This window comes from Meriones unguiculatus, chromosome 2, assembly GCF_030254825.1.
Source record: "Meriones unguiculatus strain TT.TT164.6M chromosome 2, Bangor_MerUng_6.1, whole genome shotgun sequence".
NCBI classification, from domain to species: Eukaryota; Metazoa; Chordata; class Mammalia; order Rodentia; family Muridae; genus Meriones; species Meriones unguiculatus.
In genome coordinates, this window is record NC_083350.1 from 128,667,279 (window position 1) to 128,678,106 (window position 10,828).

Below are 10,828 nucleotides of genomic sequence, written 5' to 3' on the forward strand. Positions count from 1 at the left end.
TAACAAAGAATTTGTACATGTTCAATGCACATGCATATTTTTAAATGTTTTAATCTCTGGTTAGTTGTCTGCATAGATAATGAACCCACAGATACAGGGAACCAGATGTACATACTTTTAAAACAAGAAATACATCCATTCTTAAATGTCAACAAGTTTATGCTGGGCTGGTAATGAAAGATACTATCTTAGTTTCCTAACTGCGGCAATAGGTATATACTAAAAGTTTGGAACAGGCTCACTATGAAGATATAGTAAACCACTGCGCTAAATCATTCCAGTTCAAAGGCTTTAGAACAACAGCACTTTATACCTAATGCAGCAGAGATAAAAATACAGGAACTTCAACATATTATACCTTGTAGCATTGTCCACAATCAGCTGAGACTCTGTCCTGTGGTTGGTCTTTAGTTCAATGGCACACTGTCTGGGCCTAAGAGTCTCAAAAATATCCTGCAGCATGTTGCCAGGTTCAATACTGGGTAGCTGCCTAACATCACCTGAAGGGGTGGAAGCACAAAGAAGATTTTATTTAGCTAGGATTCTAAAGTATGTAAATTATTTTTATTCTACTGACCGAGACATAGTATAATTGTAGACTTCTTGTAGCTTACAAAAGAGCCTCTGAAGCCTTTATTTAAAATTATTTAAGGATATTAAAATATCCTAGAAGGAATGGGGGTGAATGTGATCAAAACACAATATATGAAACTCCCAAAAACAAAAATGAGTTCTTAAGTACAAATATTACAATGTAAGCTGCATATGACACAGAAATGTGTGTGAAAACATAATGAGTGACGAAGTTTTAATCAATCTCCTTTTATAGCTGTGACCCAGGAAAACCACGAGGAACATACATTTTAGAACGTGTTTAAAAATCAGACCTCAGATACCTGGTATGTGGTCACTTACTCACTCTTTCTCAGTGTGTTACAGAACCTGGGGGAGCCGTGACCTCAACGGCACAAAACAAGCCTACTAAACATGAAGCGAACACGCTGGCTCTATGCAAAAGCAAACTCCCACCGCCTAATGACAGCACTTTGGGCTACTGAAAAACTTAATATGATGCCAAAAGCAAACTCTAGAGAAAAGAAAAATATATGCTGGGTGACAACTGGAAGACCACTTAAGACGTTAACAGAATCAGCTGCCTAAAAATGAAGGGTTATTTACACACAATCCCATTACAATTAAATCACAAAATCAACTGCCCACTAAAACTCTCCAGAATCTAACAAAATCTCACCAGATTAAGAAGATCGTGAGGCCTAATTTGAATTATTAGTTTAGAATCATAAAATTAAGGTAAAGAGGTCTATAATTCAGACGTTTTTATCATTTCCAAATGATCTACACCCTGATGTGTTCTGGCTTGGGCATTTTTACTGTTTTAATGGCCATTACTCAAGCAATCCGCAGAAACTTATCTCACCCTGTCTCATTCATCCCAGCCTGCTGATACGCTGGCCAGAAGACCCACCCAGGCTGGGAAGGACAGCAGTCAGGCTTGACTCAGCAGCTCTGCTATGGGCTGCGGGAAACGCTTCCCACCTCCAACACTCCGAAGCCTGGAGCGGCGCCCACCACACAGCAGCTGCAGCGTTTTCACCCCATGTGCACACCCTCAGTGCGTTGACTCACCCAGGATTATGAGCTTAGAGAGTATGGAGTGCTCACACAACAACTCTAGAACCGATTTGAAGATTCCCACGGACACCAGGCTCCCTTCGTCCACAACCAGAACTCGAACTGTAGAGAATTTCCACGGCTTGTCCACCTCGTTCTTCTTCCAGTGATAGAAGCTGTAACTGACCTGTAAGTAAAAGCATGCATATTTTAAAAAAATCGGGCTAGAAATGAACAAGCTTAAAGTGAAGCTTAGATGATGAGTGATGGGGATATAAAAACATAAGAAGAAAGCAAAAAGGAACACACCATTTGTAGGGATGAATGGACAAAAGAAGATGAATTTTAAAAATCTTAGACTGTAAAAGGCTCAAACATTAAAAAAAAAAAAAAAAGAAAAAGAAAAAAGATTTCCCAGTGAGCTTTGAGTTTAACTTGATAAATAAGCTTAAATAAAAGTTCCCTTGCAAAACTCAAGACTTCTCCCACTGCTCTGTATCAGAAAATTTATCCATTCCTTTTCACTCCCAATAAACCTCTTGGCTTTCTGAAATTTCTAATTCTTTCTCTCCTTACTAAGTTTCCTTTCAAGTATTCCAAACTTCTGACAACCACACTGGGACACTACAGCTACTAATAACAACAATTCAGCTGTCAACAGCTTTATGATAATCTTTTTTAAATTACAGATGATTTACGGCGATAACGGCAAAATAGCAGTGTTAGAGCTTAAACTCCCTGTCTTAAGTTTACTGCCATTACTCTACAATACCCAGGCGTTCTCCTCACCGGAGCTCACACAAGCTCAGTTAGAGTTCTTCAGAACCAGCATCACATGTCAGTTTGGGATTCTGCCCTTCAACCCTTTACACTGTTATCACCAGTGAAGAACTCACTCCTGCGACCCTATTAAATCATTTCAAATTTTTCTTATGTGGCCATTGGCCAGATGGAAGGGATGAAGAAGCGTGACAGGGAACAAACTGCTCTGCTCCATGGAGCTTTCATTCGACAATAGGCGAATTTTTTCCTCTATCTCCAGTGCTCCATGGAAAAGGGACACTTTTTTGTAGCCAGTCCTCCTGAGAGATGCGTAGCGTGCAGGCAGTTAAGCTCAATCGTTAGGCACACACTTTGATTCCACCGACATTTGCTCATGACAAGAAGAGCCCAGTGAAGGAAGCAGTCCACCACTTCACTTCCTGGGCCTGTGTCCATTCTCACTGCAAACTGGGACGCTCACAGATGGGCTGTCCTGCGTAGGACTGACCTGAATGATTAGCTACTACAGAACAAAGATGCAGGGGACACTTAAGAACAGTAAGGCCCCAGCAGCCACGGGAGGTAAGCCCCAAGGAGAGTAACCAAAGCCTGGCGACAGGTACAGGAATACTGCCATAGCTGATGTGATGGTGGAAACGGCCACCGGGTGACAAACGGGCAGCTCGAATACCTTGCAGACAGGTGATTCGCATCTCCAGCAGGACTGGATGAATGAAGGAGACGGAATCGCTGTGTAGTTAAACTCCGCACGCTGATTCTGAGTGTTAACAGGGAGGGTAGAGCGGCCCGGAAGGGTAACTTGTGTGCCTCCCAGAGCTTGAGACCACTAGGCACCTCCTTCCCGGTGGGATTTCACCCATATCGTGGCTGGGCTAATTCAAACAAAGCTGCAGAGAGCTGGAGAACTGGCAACAGCCACAGGACTGAGTCAGTGCATGCCTGGGGGAGACCGCAGCCCGAGACACAGCTTAGAGAAAACACCAAGGAGGAACCGCCCTTGCTGGATAGATCCAACACGGTCAGACAACAACCTTTCTGAACCGGGGGGAGGCTCTGGCGATGGTAAGGAAGAGGTTGCACTACATCCCAGCTGAAATAAAGTGGCATGAATCCCAGCTTTGGGAGAGACAGCAGCAGGCAGAGCCGTGGAGGGACGCCGTTTGCTCAGAGGTACGAGCCCAGAGGTACCAGGCAGCAAAGGCAGGGACTGCTGGGGAGGTCTGACACAGTGAGAGGAAGGCATGGGAGGGGGCAGACCGAGGCAGTAGAAACAATAAAAATGTAAAAACCTCTTGGGTGGGGAGGGAGGCTTACAAACTCTTGAGTCTAGGAGTCTAAGTGCTTGCCTGGCATGCGCAAAACCCTGCATTTTATCTCCAGTGTGACAATAAAAAGGAAGGGAAAAAAATTGATTAAAAAGCTGATTATTTCTGAATAAGGAGCAAAGATGCCTTCAGGGAAATGCTTTACCTACAGACAAAAGTGTCCAAGGTTTTACCTGACACAGTGTATAAGCTGGGAGCTCAGTCTTCTGCCTCAGCAAGCCAGCTGCTTTCCCTGTGGGCGCTGTGAGCAGAACCTCTATAGCTTTGTCCACCCCTGCTGGACTCTGCTTGGCAAAGGCAAGCCATTCTTCTGAGGCATCCAGGTCCTGTTCGAAATCCTCACAGGCTTGCTGCACTTCTCTCTCCTCCAAGCGCTCCACGTGTTTGAAAAGGTGGCTAACGATGGTGGTCTTGCCACAGCCACCCTTCCCGCTGAGGACGGTCACAGCCTTGGAACAGATCATTTCCAGCGCGGCCACCTGATCCTGATCCAGCGGGACGTCATTCATTTCCACGATCATCTCATGGTCACCATTGCTCCCCACGTGGTCCCTGCCATCCCGCAGGTCTAACACACTCTCATCCTGTTCTAACCCCGTGTCATCTGGTTTATTTCCATCCACTGCCTCAGGGCTTCCTGCCTCTTTGGGCTTTCCTTTGCAAATGGAGGCCAGGACGTTCTTCACGTCCACTTTCAAATGCCACGGGGGTCTGTTCATCAGATCGCATATGGAGGAGGCGATGCCTTGCTCGGCCTGGTACAGTTCAGAAAGGAAGACATGGTCCTTCTCATAGGTCACCACGTGATTGGTCCTCAGAAACTCCAGAGCCTGATCGGCTTCCTCGAAGGACATGCAGTCTGACAGCCCTGAAATCAGGTCTTTCGCTTCAACACACGTGTGCCCGTCTTCTCTACACGTCTGCCTCAGCTTGCAATACATGACCAGGGCGTGCTTCTGCGGCGCAGTCATGAGCTGGAGCAGGGAGGGGCACTGACTGAAGGCCGCCCAGCTGGCCTCGCAGCGCAGAAGATTCAGCTCTCTGTAGGTTATCTGTAGGAAAGAGTTCAGGAGGCCTCACACAAATGTGTATACACCTGAAGTTGAAAACACGTCATCTTAAACGTCTTCAAGCTCTAGAAACTATGTATTTCCACAACATTTAGCAAAAGGGTTACATCGCTAACACAGCACTGGGGTTTTGTTTTTCACCGCTTTGGAGTTAGGCAGCTCTACAGTTTACAAGTCGTAGTTTTCAGTATCAAATGACGCACTTGGCTTAACACACACCTATACACACATACAGAAATTCCCCTGATTTATTCATTCCTAACTGACTTCCACATTGCATCCCTCATCCTTTCTTTAACTTTTAAAAAAACCCTTTAAGATACCAATTATTAAATCTCTCCTATGGACAAGAGCTTATGCCATCACTCTGACCCAGGCTTCTGTTCTTGTCTGTGGGAAGAACTGAAGCACACACTTACTCAATCAGCACAGCTAAATCTGTGTTTAACATGTAGTATGTAGTAAGATTCCTGGCAAAGAGGCATCCTGTGCTGACATCACTTTTGGAGGGGCCTTTGCATATACCGGGAAGTGAACAGCTGCCTTATTTTCTTGGCTTGCTTGGTTTTCCGAGTGTCTACTGATACAGGAAACACCTCACCACGTTACCTTTCACCTCTATTCTGTTCACCGAGACACCTTCCCGAGGCCTCCACCCAAACCTTTTATGGATTGCCTAGCGTTCCCTCAAAAGCCAAATACTCAAGTCCCTACTGTCTCAGACCGTGACTCCATTTGGAGACCGGGCCTTTCAAAGAGGTAAGAAATGATAAATAAAACCATGATCCTATTGATACTATCAGAATGAGTCTTAAACTCCTAAGATCTGATGCCCTTCAACGAAGGAAAACTTAGCATATAGAAGTAAGTTATGATTAACTTACCCAGGTAGAACTCTTCCTGCAGAAAAGAACGGATACAAATAAGACTTCTAGATACTAACATGGAGGAGAGACCTGAGTCCTAACAAATGACTCATCACATGTCCATGTATAATTCCTGCTTTATCTTCCTCCGCTGTCCCTAAGTCTAGAGGCCCTCTGAAGAAAGTCATCAAGGGCCACTGCTATTTTCTGGCTAGGATGAGAGGCAGTAATCACTTAATTCACGTACAGGACATCATTAAACTCAATCGTGTTTTCACTTGGAAAACCACTTTCCAGCTACCAAGATTTAATGGTAGCATTCTAGCACCATTCAGGCCTTCAAGTGGCACTTTCAACTCCTGCTCTCCGGCATAAGAACAAATATGGATACTTGCAAATGGTGTTATTATTAGGACCAATGAAATGATGATGTGCACAACATATTTTATATGAAAGAGGTTTATTGGATGGAGATGAAGAGAGAGAGAAGGGGAGAGCAAGACATGATAGGGGGAAGGGAGGGGATGAACTGACAGAGAAAGGGGAGAGAGCAGGAGGGTAACTGGGCAAGAAGGCAAGAGGGCAAGAAAGCGACAAAGTGGCAGGTAGAGCCTTTTAAGGAGAAACTTAACCATGCCTGCCAGGTATGGCTACCTGGCGGGCGACACATGATGACGTCGTAAGTTGCTAGGCAACCCAGAAGCAGGCTACCTAAATACTAACAGTTATTATGCCAATAAACAAGCAAATAACAGCAGGATGGACCCTGAGACTTTCTGTCTTCAATACTGGGAAATGGGAGCCTGCACTGCAGGGTAGAATAGACTCAACAGATTCCTAAGAACTTTTGTCTTCAAAAACACTGACACAAATGACAACTGAGTGATAGAAAAGCATGTCCTATTACATTAGATGAAAGTTAACAATGATAGATAATACAAATGGCACACATCTTGCTACTTGTATTTCCGTTTATTACTCAACTGACTTCATTATTTATTGACTTTACAGCTGTGTCAGAATCACAGACCTAAGACATTTCTGATTACCTGTAAAACTCAAAGAAGAAATCCAACACTACATGCACATATACTCTCCATGGAAACGAATTCAAACTTTGCCAGCCTTGAAGAACTCTGCCTTACACAAGATTACGAAATGCCGAACAAGTGTTGTACTTACGCGCCTGAAGCCAAGCTTCCACGGCTGCGAACCCAGTATCTCCTCTATCTTTTGCAGAACCCCTTCAGATGATGAGCTGATGATCCTTGTAAAGTGTCGAGGAAAAAGCGTTGGAAGGAATTCTGTGATTTTGGGGAACCGCAAAGCTGTCATAACACTTATAAATGGGACTGCAGAGGATCAGGAAAGAACGAATCAAAAAAAATACACAAGTGAGCCTAGAAAGACAGACTGGGAGAGTTCTCTCTTTTAGCACAATCAGCAGAAGACACCTAAATCAGAAGGATTATATAACTTACCCAAACACTAAGAAAGCTAACAGAATAATTTCTAACAAGATGCTTTCTTCCTTTGTTATAAACACCTAACTTTCTATTACTATACACTGACTGTGTCTTTGTCTTTTTTTGTTTGCAACATAATCATAAAAATGAACACTGAATTTAAAACCAAGGGTAAACTTAAAACCAAGCACAAAAATAAATCATTTATACATTAACCTTTACAATTATATCCCCAAATGGAACTATGACCCTTTTGTCCTCAAAGTCATTATGATGTGATGCAAAATTCATTTTCTTTCACTAAGAAAGGAAATTCTTTCTGTATATGGATGTTCAGATAGAAAACCAAATGTTAAAGCTAGTTTAAGTAATTTAGAATTGAAATATTTCTAAAATTCCAAAGCTTTCCTTTTTCTTCAGTCCTCTTATAAAGAGGAACAACTGAGTTCTATCTTAATGACTCAGGGTATTCTCCAGGCACCCAAGTCAAGAAAGAGAATCACAATTTCCAGGTGAAAGAGACAGGATCTTGAAGATCACTATGTAGAATCCTTCCTTTTTGCAGTGGAGGAACTCCACACACAACGTAATTGATTTCATCAAACTAACTACAAAGAGGACCCAGGCATGCCCAAACTTCAGACACAGGAACATGTGGTCACCTAAAAAAGTTATATACTTAAAACCAAACAAATCCTTATTTATTTACTTGAGTCTCAAATAAATAGATAAACCTCATGGCTGGTTTTTTTTTTTTTTTTTTTGAGACAGGGTTTCTCTTTGTAGCCCTGGCTGTCCCGGAACTCTCTCTGTAAACCAGGCTGGCCTCAAACTCAGAGATCCACCTACCTCTGCCTCCCAAGCGCTGGGATTAAAGGCGGTGTAACCACTGCCCAGCTAAATATCACATCTTAAGTAAAGTTATTTCACCTTGGGCCACTAAGCTATCCCTGGCCAAGGGTGGCCTACAGGCTATAGACAGACTTTGTGTTCTTGATCTAAAATACCTGTGAGAAATATTTGGGGCATTTTTTTTTTAATAATCTAGAATATTTACCTATAAGAATCCGTGAGGATGGGATACAAGCCTAAATATACAACCCATTTATTTTTCATATACACCTTAAACACACAGGTTGAAAATAACACTGTAAAATATATCAATAATTTTGTGGATGAGAAAAAGTTCATGCCTATGGATCAGAAAATGTCACCTATGGGAGCATTTCAGATTTTCTTATTGGCGATGCTCAATTTATCCTGGCAAGAATGAACAGATGAAGCACTCCAGTCATTGAATGCCTGGGTGACACAAAAATTCACCTTACTAAAATTATACTTACATGATTTTTCCATTTTCCTCTCATCTTCTGATAGCACATCCTGCTCGTTTTGCGTAGACTGTTTTTTATTTTTCTTTTCAGCTTCTCTGTGTCTGTAGAAATTTCTTAATGTTTCCCGAAGATTTTCAAAGTTCAGATTTTCATAGCTGGACACTTTATTTACCCATTTTAGAAATTCATCTATGCGCTCTGGGGCAAATCCACAGTCTTTAAGAAAAAGTGAGCAGATATGTTTCTGACCTGGCGGCGACATATCAGACTGTAAAAAGTATGATGGGAATCCTTGAACGTGGTAGCTCTTGGACTGCGTGGGTTTTACCACCACCTGGACCTTCACTCGCCACCAGGAACCTCTGAGTGGGAAACGCCCGTACACTCTGCAGTTCTCTTTAGTATGTTCATCAGGAATAGAAACTAAAGGAGAGGGGGAAAAGATGAAAGGGAAATTTGCAAGTGTCCCCCAATATTTACCTCTCTCTAATGCCCTCACAGGAGTGCAGAGGCGGCACGCCGTTCAGACACCCATCTGCCTGTCTCCCTGGCTCCCTGTCTACAACAGGACGCTGCTCCGTCTGTGCATCCTGGAGTTAAGCACAGTGCAAGCCACAGATCTGCTTTTCTTTTTTATAATTTTTTATTTATTATTTATTACAACTTATTCACTATGTATCCCAGCTGTGGCACCCTCTCTCGTCCCCTCCCAATCTCACCCTCCCCTCTTCTCCATGCCCCTCCCCCGGTCCACTCATAGGAGCGGTCCTCCTCCCCTTCCATCTGACCCTAGCTTGTCAGGTCTCATCAGGACAGGCTGTGGCCTGGCAAGGAGCCCCCCACCACCCTCAAGGAGGAGGTGATCAGGTATTTTCTAAACCCAGTCTACCTACCACAGTCACCTCAGCCAATACCAGCCTCTACATAGGTCTTAAAGAATTTAGCATGGTGCCTCCCTTTGCAAAAAGCTGTTCAGCTCTCTCAACCATACTCGCCTCTCCTGGCCAGTTCCTATGGTTACTACAGAGCTCAGCTCACTTCTTCAGCAAAGCCTTGTCTGGATCGCATGAGCATCATTCTTCCAAGTGCTGTCTGGTATTCCTTCTAGGCACTGAACTGTGGTTACTTCCGTGATTCAAGAATGGCTGCCTAAGTCATGAGCGGTATTACCATGAGATGGTAACTTCATTTTCTCTCCCTGGGGTGTCCCAGTACCAAAGGCTTGGCCTGGACAGCCAGTTGCATTTCCATCAACATATAATCCTAACAGTCCGTTGCCACACATGGTCAGCAGCTATTATTGTACTAGACCACGCAATACAATGTGTGTATGTATATGCGTATGAGTGTATGAATGTATGGACACACGTGTATGTTATGTGTATGTAAGTGTATGCTGCGTGTATGTATATGTGCCTGTGTAAACTTCTGTGTGTGTATATATGTGTGGATATCTGCATGAGAGTGTGTGTATATATATGAAGGTGAGTTATTTGTGCGTGTGGTCGCTTTCTTAAAAGTTGCTAAAAAATAAGTCTGTCTTTTTTATCCAGACAGGGCACTGTAATAATTAAAAGATTCTGCTTCTGGGTGGAAATACGGGAAACATATCCATTTCCTCGACTGTAAAACTATCTCCAACAACTGTTAGCATTCGATAAGATGTTTTATGTAAGAAAGCAAGCTCCACACAGTCTGTGCTCCGAGCCACAGCCATCACCACACGTTAAGTAACATGACGGAGCCAGGCCTTGCCACAGATCTGTCAACTGCAACGGATGCCGGGCGCCGGGCAATGAGAATCGAAACTACTCTGAACTCTGCCAACCCGGCCCAGGCAGCGCTCGCTCACCTCGGCTGCGCCCGGGAAGGCTGCCCGCCTTGATGCCCCCGCTGCAGAGCTCCTCGGCATCCACAAACTCCGATTCCTGGTCCCCGTCATCCTCCTGCACACAGTCCTCCTCATCGGCCTCCTTATCTGGGTGCAGAGGGCCCAGCAGCTCGCGTAGCAAAACACACGGCCCAGCCATGTTCTTCCATGGGAACTCAGCCCAAAACAACTCCACAAAACCCCGCGCGACGCCCAGGATTGCAACCAGCCAATCCGCTCCATCATGGTATGACCGTTCCCTTCCGGGAACGCCCAGGAGGCAGGAGGGGCGGGGGCGTGGTCTGATCGAGGCCCCGCCCCAAGGTTCCTGGGTAGGCGCACCCTCCTGCTGGTGCAGCCGCGGACTGGCAGCTGACGCTTTCAGAAATGCTCTTTTTAGAACTGCGGGGTGTTTCCTGCGGCGAGGGAAACGGCGGTGCAAGGTCACGTCTCTTGGGCCCAGAGAACCCGGGAAAGCAAGG

The 10,828-nt window shown here is 44.5% G+C and overlaps 1 protein-coding gene across 1 annotated transcript in view; it reads right to left on the reverse strand.

Moving 5' to 3' along the window:
• Positions 1 to 10,567, reverse strand: part of Helb (DNA helicase B) — a 30,284-nt gene extending 19,717 nt beyond the window's left edge. Inside the window, exons 1-6 of the mRNA XM_021627293.2 lie at positions 10,329 to 10,567; positions 8,486 to 8,899; positions 6,859 to 7,028; positions 3,914 to 4,792; positions 1,648 to 1,819; positions 359 to 500 (exon numbers count right to left, since the gene is read on the reverse strand). Coding sequence (XP_021482968.2) covers positions 359 to 500; positions 1,648 to 1,819; positions 3,914 to 4,792; positions 6,859 to 7,028; positions 8,486 to 8,899; positions 10,329 to 10,506 — 1,955 coding nt within the window. The 5' untranslated portion in view covers positions 10,507 to 10,567. The remainder of the gene's footprint in view (positions 1 to 358; positions 501 to 1,647; positions 1,820 to 3,913; positions 4,793 to 6,858; positions 7,029 to 8,485; positions 8,900 to 10,328) is intronic.
• Between the last annotated feature and the right edge of the window lie 261 nt (positions 10,568 to 10,828).